The sequence below is a fragment of the Haliotis rubra genome, unplaced genomic scaffold (assembly GCF_003918875.1).
Source record: "Haliotis rubra isolate DU_JTF1 unplaced genomic scaffold, ASM391887v1 Scf1154, whole genome shotgun sequence".
NCBI classification, from domain to species: domain Eukaryota; kingdom Metazoa; phylum Mollusca; class Gastropoda; order Lepetellida; family Haliotidae; genus Haliotis; species Haliotis rubra.
This window is the reverse complement of record NW_025765064.1, coordinates 169803-187362: the sequence shown is the minus strand read 5'-3', so window position 1 is coordinate 187362 and position 17560 is coordinate 169803. Positions and strand designations below refer to the sequence as shown.

At 38.7% G+C, this 17560-nt stretch overlaps 1 protein-coding gene and 2 long non-coding RNA genes across 3 annotated transcripts in view; 1 reads left to right on the top strand and 2 right to left on the bottom strand.

The window, feature by feature from the left end:
- The window catches only part of LOC124255426 (multiple epidermal growth factor-like domains protein 10), an 88897-nt gene extending 81606 nt beyond the window's left edge, over nucleotides 1-7291 (top strand). Inside the window, exons 13-17 of the mRNA XM_046689343.1 lie at nucleotides 2189-2323; nucleotides 2619-2753; nucleotides 2986-3120; nucleotides 5003-5140; nucleotides 7062-7291. Coding sequence (XP_046545299.1) covers nucleotides 2189-2323; nucleotides 2619-2753; nucleotides 2986-3120; nucleotides 5003-5140; nucleotides 7062-7276 — 758 coding nt within the window. The 3' untranslated portion in view covers nucleotides 7277-7291. The remainder of the gene's footprint in view (nucleotides 1-2188; nucleotides 2324-2618; nucleotides 2754-2985; nucleotides 3121-5002; nucleotides 5141-7061) is intronic.
- Nucleotides 7292-12051: 4760 nt separating this feature from the next.
- Nucleotides 12052-12558, bottom strand: LOC124255459. The gene is made up of 2 exons (XR_006892690.1): nucleotides 12474-12558; nucleotides 12052-12378 (listed from the first exon to the last, which is right to left on the bottom strand). It is a non-coding gene; the product is annotated as an uncharacterized LOC124255459 (long non-coding RNA).
- A 58-nt stretch (nucleotides 12559-12616) lies between these two features.
- LOC124255453 lies at nucleotides 12617-13063 on the bottom strand. The gene is made up of 2 exons (XR_006892689.1): nucleotides 13028-13063; nucleotides 12617-12873 (listed from the first exon to the last, which is right to left on the bottom strand). It is a non-coding gene; the product is annotated as an uncharacterized LOC124255453 (long non-coding RNA).
- Between the last annotated feature and the right edge of the window lie 4497 nt (nucleotides 13064-17560).

Below are 17560 nucleotides of genomic sequence, written 5' to 3'. Positions count from 1 at the left end.
CCACAAAATCGGCTATTTTCATAAATATGAACTGAAGTTGAACAGAATGGAAAAACAAAATGTTCCAAAACTCAAACTAATTATATCCTGAGCCAGAATAAGTTTTGATATTCACAACTCATGTTTCATATGCAAATGAAAGAATGTGCCTCTTCATACATCGTGACACAATATTCCACTAATTATTATTCAGGTAACCAGTGGAGTTATGAAAATATCTTGCAAATTTACTTTTCCTTGCGCACAAGGTTGGTTTGGGGAGATTGCAGATGATGAACAGTATTCCAGCAAGTATCACCATAATTCAACATGTTTCAACTTAATTCTGCCAATCTAAAGTGTTCTTAAAGGATATTTGGCGGAAGTGTTTTTAATTGTTCAAAGTTCATGTGTTTGTTTTGGGGTTTTGCAAATAAATGAAAATGTCTCTACATGCGTCACATAATTAAACCAACTTAATAACTATAACAAAATCCAACTAAACTATATATCGTTCTCAAAATAGCTCTGCCATGGAAGAAAGTATTTTTGTATTTCAAAACGGAAATGCAATGCTCGTATCTAGAACAACGAATCAGTCGTACATCTGGAAAATGTGGTTTGTAGAGGGCAAGTACGTCGACAGTTCGGAAGCAGTATTTCCAGATGCGAATAAACCTGAGCTTATTCTGCTCTGTCCGTATTTTTTCCGTCAGAGAAGTTTCTGCTTCAGTAACTGTGCCTTAGGGGCATGGCAATATAATTTAAACATTAAAGTGGCCCTTTTGCTGACATATCTCGAATGAGTTACCATTTTACGTTACATCGACAATACTTCAGCCATATCGTAACGACAGAAAGTCATACATTATCATTAACATATTTATGCTATAAAACGCTGTAATGTAGGGACAGTATACCAAATAGATCAAATTATACTTAAAACTAATATCATACATTATCATAAACGTATTTATGCTATAAAACGCTGTAATGTAGTGACAGTATACCAACTAGATCAAATTATACTTCAAAGTAATATCATACATTATCATAAACATATTTATGCTATAAAACGCTGTAATGTAGGAACAGTATGCCAACTAGATCAAATTATACTTACATTTATTTTTTTAAAGTACTAAGTCATTATTCAACAACGCAATATTACAAGCGGGGTTCTGATCGCTAGCAACGCAAGTTAGGCCACAATACTGGGGTTTGTAGTCTTACAATACTTCTGTTTCCTGTATCGTTCCCCAGTCTGATTTACATCATTCACTCTTAGCTGCAAAATGAACTCAAGTTAAGCCAAAAACTAACATTCACAAATGTAGTGCAAATATAGGAGTGGTAGGACTAACATTCCTTGAAGGAAAGGTCTTAGGGAGACCTCTCGAGGAACAATATCTTTACAATTGTCCAACCCCCTTTCTGGATACATACATAATTCACTCATTTATTACACACAACTAATTTATAGGAAAAACATAACTATGTATATCAAAAGGTATCAACGAGTTCAATGTGCTATGACATAAGAATTATTAAAGAAGAACTAATAGAACTTACTATTTAAAAGATCCTTCTCAGATGATTACTTTATCAGATGTGAAGGCAACATCAATAAAGTCAAGCAGGACATGCTTGACCGTAATTCTTTCATCATAAGGAATACAAAATAGAGGATTCTCATCTTTTAGTAAATATTCATTAAAGGCCTAATTGATATCGCCTTAATATGACGTGTTCAAATCTTGACTGGCAACCCAAGAAGGTGAAACCGATAGTTAGTTTCATTGGATGTAATGTATCTATACCTATTTGGGTGTTCATGCCTTTTACATCAGATCATGGGTCTCTAATCTGTGTATGGGAGGAGAAGTGGCGTCACAGATTTGTTGATAGCTGCTTTGGTTGCAGCATCAACCATTGTGTTACAAACGATTCCAACATAACTTACCGAACACAAGGCCAAGTCGTATTGGTCAGTAGCACGAGTGTTCTATAATTCAATGTTGTCAAGTAAAACTGGATGCTGTCACGAACTGATGTCAGAAGCCTGGAGACAGGAGATTTAGTCTGAAAACATAATGAATTCCTTATGTTCAGACTGTTTACGTATACTACTCTGTTACCCTATCTATGTTTTCACATTGGATATTTATGACAATTAATCGTTTAATGACTTCCGTTGCATTGTTGTTAGTTTGTTCTTCGGGAACCTACGGCGAAAGGTGTGCGTTGACGTGCGGCAACTGCACAGGAGCAACGTGTAACCACGTCAATGGTACCTGTCCGTTGGGGTGTAATGCCGGATGGACTGGACACGACTGTAAAACAGGTTTGACCATCCCTACTGAGAGCTAACTGAAACGCTGTAGTATGTTTGCGTTACTTATTAAACCAAATCAAATATTCATGATCATAAACGTCCCAATTGACTCCAAAGTACATACAAGAAGATCATGAAAACTTCTACAATGCTTAATCAAGGCTATTGAAAAAATAAACAACACAAATACTTTCAATTACCGCATAATAGTTTTCTTGCACTGATGTAGCACACAGAGACAATACTATTTTCACTCTTAAAATTATGACAATGTTTAACATGTTTGACCGTCAATTGTTGCCAGCCTGCCCGACCAGTACCTACGGTCCCGAGTGTACTCCTTGTGGGAAGTGTGCTGGAGGTGTCTCTTGCAACAGGGTGTCAGGTGTATGTCCCGCTGGGTGTGAGCTAGGCTGGACAGGGGACAAGTGCGATAGAGGTAAATTACCTGACACTTAGCATAATTCACTCTTGCCGTTTACCGTGCTTAATTATCGATACACACATCGATTTATTGATTTTAGCGACACGTAGACACGGGGTTTTTTGTGTGTGTTTTGCTTACTTCGTTGATAGTGTGTTTTGGGTTGTTGTTAGGTATTTTTTTCTTCATTTTTTTTAAAATGTATTTTTTAGTTTATTTTGATTAATACACATTTTGTTCTGGTCAGCGTGTCTCCCTAATACCTACGGCGCCTCCTGTGAGTCCTGTGGTCTGTGTGCAGCTGGTGTACCTTGTGGCAACCGCTCCGGAGTCTGTCCGGCTGGATGTCAAGATGGCTGGACAGGCTCCCTGTGCAAAACAAGTAGGTTAACATACTTGTAGAGGTCAACTGTGTGTTTGTATAGGCTGTTGTATATTACATGAAATATCAATCATTATAATGAGTGCCTAACACCAACATACTGGATATCGGGACTTGATTATTTTTGGAGTATAATCATTTTCACCTTGACTGAATACTGTCCATCCAAAAACGTCAGACCAAAAGAAAAGATATACTGAAGACTAAAAGTTCATGACCAATCTCTTTCAGTCGTGATACAATAAGTACTGAACGCCATGAACTGCATTCCTTATCCAGGTTCATAAGCGCGATGGCGCTGCCCTTTCATGAATAAAAGGATGATGTTTGAGATCTTGTATTGAACCATCTGTTGAGTTTGTAACCAGAAGATATGATGGTGAGCAATTTGTGCTGCTTCTGATTATTCAAACACCTTCATTCTGCAGTGGCACCACAACCCTCTCTTTCGACATCTCTATAAAGGTTATAACAGTTGGTAGAGCACAACTGCCCCTACAAAGTGTTGCAGCAGGATTGTTGCCCACATTTGTGTAACATTCACTTGAGCTCCAATGGAAAGGTTACAGTGTATTTAAACGTCATGTCATCATTGAGCTGAAAGATATCAATTACAAAATGAGTTTGTATTGAGCCAAAGGTTTTCTGGATAATAGTCAGACACGATTGGCTGCCACAGTATACTCAAGCGGCTTGCTGAGTAAACAACAGGGTCCCAGTAGAAAATAGCACGACATGCACTTTCACGAATGCACAACTGAACATTATGGACAGGAAGGAATATGTTGGTTGTGTATGAAGAGAACCAGGGTAACACAGTGCGAACGTTTCCATTCCAGTTCTATTGCATTGAATGTTGCGGATAAGATTGGTTAAGTTCAAGATTCATAAACGTTGGAATAAACAGTCAATAACGTTGTCATTCTCTACTAAATTCCAGCCTGCATTATATTTGCTCCTTAGAATGTGAGTTTTTTCTGCACCAATATAAGAATGTAGCAAAACAAATACCACTGGTTGCATGTAACCACGTTTTACTTTACAAATATGCAATTGAAATATTTACACATACATTCACTTTAGCTTCCTTTCTGTATCCATATATATTCTGATTTAATATGTGGATGTGGACATATGCAGTTATATGATAAGCATAAAACGTCTGCTTTTCATCACAAAGTCATACTTCACCGTCAACAAACATTATTTTCATTTCTGTCAACTACAGATGTCCAGAACTATTGCTCTGGGAAGTTGTCTCCCTTGATTCGTATTCTGACAACTTCTCTCTCAGTAAACTGGCACTATGGCATTTGGTACGTAATGGTATATAACGGTGTGAACGGTTCCTGTAACTTTTATGCAACAAAACTGTGACATAGTAATAGCTATTGTTCGACTTTCGTTCAACAAACATCCATGAAGCGGACCACCTTTGGAGTGATTTGCTGTGGTGTTGTTTACACGTATTAAAGCCCGCATTGGCGTCACAAAGCAGCTATAAATATGGTTATTGATGATTAATAATGTTCTTGTTCTTCTATAATTATTATTAATTGTAAACATTGGACTTTAAAAACATGGGTGGGGGTGGGGGTGTTATGCGAGTGATATATTTTAAATATCAGGGACTAGGAATTTCACTTGGACATCTGATGGTAACTTAATGTACATGTAAAGGTTGCATTTTGCCATAAAAAAATATATAATAAATAGACTATTTCATGATGTTTGTTTGTTTGTCGTGAAGGCTGAAAAACATATGTTCACGCTTTGTTTCTCAAATCGGGAAATTATTGTTGTCAGACTTCACTCGATGACATATATACATCATATTTGACGAAAGCATGATATAATAACTATGCTGTTATATACTTTACAGAATGCAGTCTAGGCACATACGGTCCCAGATGTACATCGATCTGTTCCAACTGCCAAACAGGAAGTGTTTGCAATCACGTGAATGGCCAGTGTCCTGTCGGATGTGAGCCAGGATGGACTGGATCTAAGTGTGACGAGAGTAAGTTGGCACCTGTTTATTATTTACTTTGATTGGGTCGTTCAGTACAATTTATTGATTGCAAGGCCATACTGCATACATACTGTAAGGTCTATCGGGAAACAAAGGACAAACACACAAAACGTACTTTACATCTTCATCACATATGACACTGCGCGCAGAGGAAGTCGTTATTCCCGATACAACATTTATCTTTCCGTACGTTTTGAACAAAACATGCACTTCTAAATATTATCCAGAGATTTCTGCAATTGCCTACGTTAATACTTTTGATAATCGATTCGAACTGAAGTTCTGATTTCATGGTTGAATATAAAGTGATCGTTTATCGATGAGATGCGAATGCCAGTTTTGTTTAGCACAACCAAGAAAAAAGATAAATGCTTCCTCATTACAAACTGCTTAGGCTATCTAAACGTGCCGGACAGCACATTTGCCGTGTGAGATGCACAATGTAAGAATTAAGTACGTTAGCCCCGAAACTTTCAAAGTAAATTTAAAACTGACCAGGATTTTAAGGTAGTATTTTGTGATTTTTAATTGTGGCTATATTTGACTATAATCGCCAGCGACTGAAGGGATGATGAAAATCAAGCTAGTGTCCATGCAGGTAGCAAAGGTATAGTAGGCCCCCATGGTCCCTATTATGGTGAGCTACCTTCAGTTGCTTCTATAGCCTGTTTTTATATTGTATTGTATTGTCTTCCTAAATATAATAGTTTTAGATTTACATTCTAGTTTCACACACCATCTGTGATACTCTAGTTATTTTACAGTCCTTCTATGGCTGGATATTTAACAACCTGTGTCTAGTGTGTATGCAAAACTGTTCTTGTCACTATATGGCTGAAGTATTGCCGATGTGACGTTAAATTTTAACTCACTCACTCACTGTAGTGTTTATACTGTCCATCGTCGACAGGGTTTACTCTTCATAATGTTTTCATCATTATTGTATAAATTCTTTTTGTCACGATGTGGCTGAGATATTGCCGACGTGACGTTAAATATTAACTGACTGACTCAAACAATATAAGAATTTCTCATTACGCTCTTCATGTAGCGTTTAATGACATCAGAACCTCTAATCCAAATATGCTTTCAACCCAGATATCTACGTGTAAATCCAGTTTGGGTCACCGTGTCAACGTGGTCTACCTTTAGTTGCTAGCGATCTATAGTTCGTGTATACATTTACTTAATGTCCTTTGATAATTTCTTGCAGTATTTAATCTTGAAATTTTGACGGTGTTGAATATTCCATCACTTTAAGGGATAACTATTTTAAATCTCGAACTATGAAGGATCTTTAATAGTACCAGTTTTTATTTAATTATTGCATTCTTAAAAGAAATAGATTTGTTAAATGATTTGTAAATACAACTATTTTATGATTGGACGTTTGACTTTGTAACTAAGATTGTAACTGGCTGTATCCTCGAAGGGGGTTAAAGTACTGTAAAATTATTATCCACCTGAGAGGGTACATATGTCCCAAAACATTCAAGGTAAATTTAAACCTTCCTTTTCTTAATCGTAGAATATGTGTAATTTTAATTTATGGCTAGATGTATCTAAATTGCTGACAGCCGAAGGGATGATGTAAATCCAGCTAGGGCCCATGCAGGAAGCAAATGTACTGTAAGTCGCAATGGTCCCTAGTATGATGATCTACCTTCAGTTGTTGGCAATCTACAGTCGGTTTTTATATTGTATTGTCATTTATAGGTAAAATATTTTAGATTTAATTACTAGTCTTAGATTTATTCCTGTGATAATCTAGTTGTTTACTGTCGTTGACAGGTGTTTTATAATGTAATTGTGTTTATTGTTAATTTATAACTTTTGACGTCACAATATGGCTGAAATATTGCCGATGTGACTATAAATTTTAACTCACTCACTCTTATGTACTTTGCAGTGTGTCGTGAAGGCACATACGGCTCTGGATGTGGATCAATCTGTTCCAACTGCAAAACAGGGAGTGTCTGTGATCACGTGACTGGTCAGTGCCCGGCTGGATGTGAACCTGGATGGACTGGATCTAAGTGTACCGAAAGTAAGTTGTCCCCTGTACCCTGTATATTATTTACTTTGGTCGTATTTTTAGTTCAGTTCAATTTATTGCGTTCATAACCCAAATTACATACATGTATATTATAAGTCATGCTACATTGCATATCAACATGGTAATGAATTACATTACATTTCCATTGTAATATAAAATACATTTAACATTTACTTTATCAGCTCGAATATGCCCTTAATGTCTAGTGTATTAATGATATTATATCGTTGGCTTATTTCTTTGTTACAAGTTTACAATGGGTGTAACACCGGTATACACAGGACATACGTGTGTTTTATCTCCTGGAGATTTACATTGAGGGCGGAGAGAATCTTTAACGCCTACATCACATTTTACTTTGAAACTTTGAAATAATCTTCTAAAAGCAAACACATTATGCTGTACATTTGCTCTAATATGAACTCATTTTCGTCTCACCTACAACCAATAAATTCCACAAGAGCCCTCATAAAACTGAGAAACATAAAGGTCTGAGAGTGTCAAGTCAAGTCAAAGTGTTTATTGTATTAAGGCCTCCGGCCCACATACAAGGACAAGACATGATATATATATATATAAATACTCACAATAATACAAGGATGAAAAGAATATAGTTAATCAATGCTCAACAGTTCATTTCTTAAAGATAAAGCATGTTTTACATATAAGGCAAGTTGGAGAATAACGTTTTCATTATTTGAGGATAAAATTGACACAAGGGCAGTTTCGGGATAATTTGACAGATATTGCACTGCTATATATTTGGTTCTTAGACCACATGCAATGTGTTTTCATTACCATCAGAAACTGCAGACTTTACATTCTCATACATACATAAATTATCTTTCGTGAATGTCATTGTTGAAAAGTAAAATCAATAGTTTATATCCATTTACCCTTTCAAATGCTTTCTTACGCTTTACGAAAGCACCGTAAAATGTACCTTACTGTTGGTGTAATGTGTTTCTGTTCTACTGCCTGTAAAATATATAAATTGTTTGAAGTGGGCTGATGTTCTCGGAACCCACATTGGTACTAAAATAGAATAGACTCTTTCGTGCTGTTTGTCAAATACAATGTGTATTTCATCGTGTTAAGGCTGAAAACCATATGTTCACTCTTTGTTTCTCAAATCGTTTGTTATGTACTTTACAGAGTGCAGTGAAAGCAGCTACGGTTTAAGATGTACATCGATCTGTTCCAACTGCCAAACAGGAAGTGTTTGCAATCACGTGACTGGTCAGTGCCCTGTCGGATGTGAGCCAGGATGGACTGGACCTAAGTGTGACGAGAGTAAGTTGTAATGTCCAAGTCATATTCTACCATGACTTCAGTAAATACTGGATTGTGATTTCTTAATTAAAGTCATTCAGAGGTATATAATCACGTTCTATATCCCTAATTTCCCAACACAGTATGTACCTAAGTGTGACGAGAGTAAGTTGTAATGTCCAAGTCATATTCTACCATGACTTCAGTAAATACTGGATTGTGATTTCCTAATTAAAGTCATTCAGATGTATATAATCACGTTCTATACCCCTAATTTCCAAACACAGTATGTACATGTATATATTTTTATAAATCTTGATAACGCCGTTGTGGTTTTAAATAAAATTTTGAACTTTTGTAATTTCGTTATATACCTCTGATTTTCAAACACAGTATGTTTATCTCCTAATTATACACAATATAACTTAAGTATGATCAACATTCACATGACTAATCATCAGATTGTTTCCTTAACTAATCATACGTGTGTCATCACATACTTGTGAGTACGGCTTATGGCTGTTTTAGCAATAATCAACTTTTGCTACAACGGTACTGCTCTGTTCCGTTAATGGTGTATGGTTTCAATTTATACAGCGTACTATGACAAAAATATTTGCATAGGATGCATCATATAATAACTACCACTTGCACCTACAGCAGCCATCTGTGCGAAAGAAACTCGTGAAGGTCCGGGTTAGAATACTATATTATCTTCAGTGACCCATGCTTGTCGTAAGAGGCGACTAACGGGATCGGGTGGTCAGGCTCGCTGGCTTGGTTGACACATGTCACCGATTCCCATTTGCGCAGATCGATGATCATGCTGTTGATCACTTGATTGTCTGGTCCAGTCTCGATTATTTACAGACTGCCGCCATATAGCTGGAGTATGGCGTAAAACTAAACTCACTCACTCACACGTGCGAAGAAGTGATTGCAAATGTTCTGAAAATATGTTTTCTCTTTTGCAGCGTGCAGAGATGGCACATTCGGTTCCAGGTGTTCATTCAGCTGCTTAAACTGCAGGACGGCCACAATCTGCAATCACGTGACTGGCCAGTGCCCGGATGGATGCAATCCAGGCTGGGGAGGAATTAAATGTGATAAGGGTAAGATATATATGTGAGAAATGTAAAATATATGTAACAACTGTGCCGTTGTTATGTGTATGGAAGACAGTAATAGGTTAAGGCAATGAGAGGTGATCAGTGTATATGTGTGTTGCCTACATTGTTGACCATGTCTCTTTATGCAAGATCTTAACCCTTTTCGCGAACACCTGGAACCATGAATGATATTCAGTGATCCATTGATACAACTGTCACCACTGGTTTACCTTCTACGTCTAATGTAATGTGTTTTGGCTGATAAATGGCAAAGGTCTACGTTTACATTTTATGTTCCTTCAACAATATTATTCTACATCTGACCCGTGAAGGTCCGGGTTAGAATGAATCTTCAGTAACCCATGCTTGTCGTAAAAGGGGGCTAACGGGATCGGGTGGTCAGGGTCGCTGGCTTAGTTGACAAATGCCACCGGTTCCCAATTGCGCGGATCGATGCTCATGGTGTTGATCACTGGATTGTCTGGTCCAGACTCGATTATTTACAGACCGCCGCCATATAGCTGGAATATTGCTGAGTAAAACTAAACTCACTCACTCACTCTACATCGTATTTATATTTCAGAACTGAAGAATGACGAAAATGAGGGAAAATCCAATGACACTCATCTTGGTTCGTTGCTTGTGTTACCTATACATCATATAGTTCTTGCTGTGTAAATACTCCGCAATTTTGCATTATAATCCTTCAATAGTTAACCCATACAATGAATGTGATGAGTATGTATAATTATTCTAAATGGTATGTTAATGTTCATTTTCTAAGCTGATTTAAGAACAACTTCTTTAGAAACAACTTGGAGTACATTTTGATGTTATTTCAATAGATCATTGCAGTCAGAAAAAGTTAAAACTTAAACAATTTCAATGATATGAACAGTACAACAACAACCTGACGTTCTTGTTCAACATGACTTCCGAGAAACATGATCCTTCTATCCATATTAACTGAAGTACTGAAATACTGTCTTGAAATCCATAACTGTGTGAAAATATAATATGCGTTTGTCGCCTGTATAATCTAACATAATGTGACTTTTATAAATATATTTATATCATGCTTCACTTCAGTTATTATTGCATCTTCCGTTGGGGCTGCCCTGCTGTTGATAGTTGTCATCGTGATCGTTGTGGCAGTTCGTTGTGGCAGTTCTACATGACACGTTTTATGGACAAGAACTTCTTGGGTTTTTTTTAATTCGACGTTTCAGAGCTAATTCTTGCTCCTTCATCAGGTAATGGATTGTCGGATGATCGGATTCACCTGATGAATTAGCTCTGAAACGTCATAAAAAGAAGTTGTTATCCATAAAAAACGTGTCATGTATTCATGTTCGTCCAACTTCTAAATACCCTTCAAGAATCTCATACTTTATGGAACAAGTTTTTATTGATAACAACTTCTTTATTTCGTGAGTGCGACGTTTCGATACAGATTCTTGTACCGTTGTCAAGCAAGAGTGATACATGAAGTGGAGGAGCTGTGTGCGTTAGAACCGAACTATTCTTAGGTAACACCATAAATATTATTTTTTAATCTTTCCAGGCGGAAAAGACGTCCTCGTGTGAAAGAAACCGGCCCGTACGAAACACTGCAGATGGTTAACCAACCCATCTATTCTGTGGCGACAAACATCCCTTCAGATTATGCTACTGTCGCAGACGCTCACACACTCAACTACACTACACTTGGACGACTGGGGGTCGCCAAGAACCAAGATACTGATGGAGAGCACGTGTATGCCAGGCCATTGTCAATCACTGACAACAGCGACAGCACATCCTGATGAGCTCACAAAATATTATACACAATGCATGCTTGAAATGTGTTTGTTATATCCTCGGTTTTAAAGTCTAAAAACTCTATAAATTCTAATTACTAATTCTTTTGTTGATAGATGTTAATGCTAGAACATTATTATATTTTTCCTTTGCATTGTTTTGTCGTACTCCAAATGATAATATGGTGTAATAGGTGGACTGAACAATTTAATACCACATCGATATTGCCACTGAATACAACTACCAGATAGACTGAACCCCCATGAGAAGACATTTGAGAAATTTGATTTTTAAATCACTTGGTCCCCTGTTTAATGCCGAGGACCTTCAAACAGCCCTAATTGAAACCTTCCAAATATTACTGTAACATGGGCTTGTGGTGTAATATCACCGAAGTACAATTTAAAATGAAATAACAATTCCAAATCCTATAATACTTCGAAGGTTATATATATATATATATATATATATATATATATATATATATATACTAATGCCTTGACATATTTAATCTCTTTGCATACCCCAGAGAGTATATCACAAACAACAGCTACTTAAATCTATTACCATCCGGTTCACAGTCCCAGAAGCCTATGCTAACCTGACCTCAGCCTATACTGATCCCCTTCCTATACCTAGCGGCCTATACTCATCCCCTTCCCATCCCTAGCAGTCTATACGCATCCCCTTCCCATCCCTAGCAGCCTATATGCATCCCCTTCCCATCCCTAGCAGTCTATACTCATCCCCTTCCCATCCCTAGCAGCCTATATGCATCCCCTTCCCATCCCTAGCAGTCTATACGCATCCCCTTCCCATCCCTAGCAGCCTATACTCATCCCCTCCCCATCCCTAGCAGCCTATACTCACCCCCTTGCCATCCCTAGCAGCCTATACCCATCCCCTTCCCATCCCAATTAGCATATACTCATCCCCTTCCCATCCCTAGCAGTCTATACTCATCCCCTCCCCATCCCTAGCAGTCTATACTCATCCCCTTTCCCATTCCTAGCAGCCTATACTCATCCACTTCCCATCCCAATCAGCCTATACTCATCCCCTTCCCATCCCCAGCAGCCTATACCTATCCCCTTCCCATCCCAATTAGCATATACTCATCCCCTTCCCATCCCTAGCAGTCTATACTCACCCCTTTCCCATTCCTAGCAGCCTATACTCATCCCCTTCCCATCCCTAGCAGTCTATGCGCATCCCCTTCCCATCCCCAGCAGCCTATACTCATCCCCCCCATCCCTAGCAGCCTATACTCATCCCCTTGCCATCCCTAGCACCCTATACCTATCCCCTTCCCATCCCAATTAGCATATACTCATCCCCTTCCCATCCCTAGCAGTCTATACGCATCCCCTTCTCATCCCTAGCAGCCTATACTCATCCCCTTCCATCCCTAGCAGCCTATACTCATCCCCTTCCCTTCCCTAGCAGCCTATACTCATCCCCTTGCCATCCCTAGCAGCCTATACCTATCCCCTTCCCATCCCAATTAGCATATACTCATCCCCTTCCCATCCCCAGCAGCCTATACTCATCCCCTTCCCATCCCTAACAGTCTATACTGATCCCCTTCCCATCCCTAGCAGCCTATACTCATCCCCTTCCCATCCCAGCAGCCTATACTCATCCCCTTCCCATCCCTAGCAGCCTATACTCATATACAATATTGATATCAGTTTCACGGAGGCACCCTATAATAATTATACTGTATGTACTTTCCATATTTTGTTATGTATTGTTTTCCTATTTTTTTCTGACACGAAACACTAACAGAGACTGACATCATGAGTATATCCCGAGAAAAAATGTTCCTAACATGTTCGATGACAAGCATCTTCAATTCAAACAAGCATAAAACCATAGTTGCTTAAAGTAAATTGTTGTCCATTCATGAAACGAACGTGAATCTTTTATGTGCGCTTTGCAGTGGACGATGAACTTTCGTTTAATAGTTCATACTTTATGTTCCACACAAATACGCATGTTAGTACACTGGCTTTGATTCGAACGAATGTACATGCATGTAGACTACGACAGCGTTTATTTGTACATACCTGGAAATATCGTAAGCTGGATCTGTGTTTTCACCTCTCCACCCAACACTTTATGATATACAATGGCCATTGATAAAGCAAGTCTAGATTTTCGACAAGTTCAAGTCTCCCAAGTCACTGGGGTTCCTTTTTGCATGTAATTCTTAGCACTAAGCGTTAGCGTAGATCCAGTTGGGCAACTGGATATTCACTGACTCTATCTCGATTGTGGCATCACAGATTGTAAATCGACTGTAACATGAAAAAGTATTTGAATTACTGATCGTTACTGAGTAACGTATTACGGCGGAATCGTGTGTTATCTTCCAATAACGAACTTTAGTAAGCTTGACAAATATCAATAAATATATAACAACGATTGACAACATATAGGTATTCTTTCTCTCGCGCGTGTCTGTACACTGTGTTTCCTTGTGATTACATGTATATCCAGGTATTTCATTTTTTGATAATAAACTGATACATCTGAAATTGTTGTTAGCATGCTCAAGACATCAGGATCCAAATGAAGACTGGGTCAACATTACTGAAACACAAAATATTTTTTGTTTGAGGTTAAGCATAAATTGCGGGTTTCATTGTTTGACGTCCCAGCATTTCTATATGATGTATAAGTTCATCAAATTGAAAACTACATTACTAAATATACCAGCTGGTAGAGCATGTGCATTATTGATAAGTGAGTGAATATAGTTTTACAGCGCACTCAGCAATATTCCAGCTATATGGTGGTGGTCTGTAAATAATCGAGTCTGAACAACCCGGTGAACAGCAGCATGAGCATCGATCTACGCAACTGGGATACGATATGACACGTGTCATCTAAGTCAGCGAGTCTGATCACCTGATCCCGTTAGTCGCCTCTTACGAGAAGCATAGGTTACTGAAGATCAATTCTAACCCGGATCTGCACGGGTCTGTCATTAACAAGAAAATATAAGACTCTTCAACAACTTCAACGAAACGAGGTTAAAATAAAGTGACTTGTCTTTACAAACGGGAATACCTGACAAATTCATATAAATTCAACCGTGATTTTGCCATTTGCTCCTAATGGAATGTGTTCCAGCGGATACGGTTGGTATTAAGGAGATTATGTGTTATTGGTCAATGACATGTTATTACCGGTTATTTGATTGCATCTGAAACTTTCATAGAATTATCGACAATGTATCCCGAAAACGCCATTTACTTCAGTAATTACCTGAAGCCGTCTCTCCATCCGGGGCGGTGGGGTAGCCTAGTGATTAAAGCGTTTGCTTATCACGCCGAACACCCGGGTTCGATTGCCCACATGGGTACAATTAATGAAGTCCATTTCTGGTGTCCCCCAAATTTCTGGTGTCTGGATATTGCTGGCATATTGCTAAAAGCGGCATAAAACTTAACTCACTCGCTCTCCCTTCTTGAACTCAATTAAAACATGGTGTCTTTCGGCAATACTCTGACGTCACCATGAAACTTCATTGACTTCCTGTTACGATGTTCATTAAGAAAATGTCTAACAAAACAGCTATGCGGACTTATTGAATATTTATCAGACTTACTATTCATTTATTGTATTCATTATAGCAAATGGTACAAATCTATCAATGTTTCCTGCCAATCAGTTTACAGCACACACTTTCATTTACAGAACAACAAATCACGTTACATATCTTGTGCACTCTCACTGTTTGCATTCCTGTACAGATAATAATAGACGATTTTCTGGAGCAATGGATGTTACTATATGGACAGGTGACAGGCATTCTTTCCGAAACACATGCAAAACCATGTCAAGTATTCACCGTGAAACTAGGGAATTGCATCTATCATCATTTTGGGCAAACAATCTTTTGTGACGTGTTTTGCTACTTATATTCTCTATGCATACGTCTAAACAGGTTTAACGGGTCTCTTTCACTTTTATTTTAGCCACTTGGCAGATATAGTTGCCTCCAAAGTATAATTTCTACAAGCTCGAAGTTCTCATTCCCAGATTCTGACTGAGGTTGTTGTTGAACTTACCCTTCCTTATCCAGCCAGGGTTTCTTTGTTGCGTTCTTCAGTGTAACATGTCACCTGTGTCGCGGATGAAGGGCGGTCGTATGATGTATATTCCTTCTGAACTAGACGAAATAGCAAAGCCTAATACATACGTCACATTCGACTTGTCCTCGGTTAGGCATTTCTCGAGTCTGAGTTGACCAGAAAAATGAGGTTCCACCCACTTTCAGGGACGCTTTATACGACAACAGGAAAATATCTCGAGAAACTGATATGTCTCATTTGCTGAATCCTCTTCGGTTATGGCAGTCTGCTGACGAGGTATTTACATGCATGTCTGGTATCACCTCAGTTAGTGTTTCTCCTTGTATAAGTCACATATCGACTGACACTAGCATACACTCTCCCAACATGGTTATTGTAGCTAGATGTTCCGAAATGGTTCTATATCTGCTAATAAAAACGTGATACAACCAATGACTGGCCAGTCTAAAGTAAACTTAGACTCAGTACTATTCGTTACACTGCTATACTGAGTCTAACAAAACCTAGTAGAATGTCGCGTCGGCTTACCTTTGAGTGACTTATGACCGTCCAATCAAACGTGAGACGGCCGAACGGATTTCACCAATCAGTCAACGACTACTTGTAAGGGTTCGGCGGGACTTACAAAACGGTTTTGGGATTTTCTCTCCCTGGTCGCTGACACTGATCTATCAACAAACGAAAATCCGCATAAAACAGAGATATTTGACCTGCAGTATATACGCTTATGGGTTTCTAATGACATGGTTACTATTAGCTTATATTTCCAAGATGACATCATTGAATATTGACAAAAACGCTATTTTCAACGACTGTTTACTCATTGCGTCCTCCATGTGTATCACCCATAATAGCATTCGGAATCGTTCGAGTTTTTGAGGTAAAGGTTCAAACGGTATCTGCGAATGTTAACGTTCGCGATTTGGTAAGCTGTCTTCTGATTGGTCAGTCCTAAAGGTTAGCTGACGCGACCTTCTACAAGGTTTTGTTAGACTCAGTATAGCAGTGTAAAGAATAATACTGAGCCTAAGTTTACTTAGACTGAATAACTGACATCCTTACCCAAGTTTAATCACTTACTCATACAGGAGAAAAGATCTGACTCTCTGCACAGAGAAACAAAGTATGACAACATCTCCATATATTTCATAGTTTCAATATAGAAACTTGATATAGGAAAAAAATGAATTTTAGGTAATTATATGACACAAACCATTCCATGCTGAATCCCAACACGTAGGGAATGGTTGCCGACGACAAAAAACGTTTGCAAAAGAAACGTTGAACAAAACCTAACGTTACACTCATGTCTGTGGTGAATCGCTAAAATGCACCCTACATAAAATACACGTGCATCTTGAAATTGTGTATCACCCTGAGCTGAAGCCTATGGCTGAAGGCTTTAAATAGCCATATCAATTGTACTCCACATGCTTTAAGCCACTATAGACAAACAAGAGAATCAAGACGCTCAACGACATAATGCCATCGGCCGTTTACAAAGAACGGGCATCGCAGCATGAGGTGGCAAGGCACTTCAGCGTATCCAGGCACACCATCTCAAACCTATGGACCCAATACAACAATACTGGGAGTGTTAATGACAGACCAAGGCCAGGTCGACGTAGAGTTACCACCGCCGCCCTGGATCGCTACATCCGGTTGTGACATCTTCGTTCAAACACCACGGCCGCATCATCCACAACAATCCAAATCGCAGGACTACGTCGAATCTCCGACCAGACAGTGCGCAATTGGCTATTGGAAGCCAGACGTTTTGCCAGAAATCCAGTTCAACATCACGTCCTTCCCTTCATCAACGTCAACAGTTGATCTTTGCAGCATGACAATGTTGGACTTCACTTTGCACGTGTTTGACAGGAACAGCAAAACAATGTTCAGGTGTTACCTTGGCCTTCTCGATCACAGGATTTGTCCCCCATTGAACATCTATGGGGTACTCTTGATCGACGCTGGCGCTAGCGTAATCTGCCACCTGAAACACTTCAAGAACTGCACACAGCACTTCAGCAAGAGTATCAAAACACTCCTCAAGACAGCATTCGCA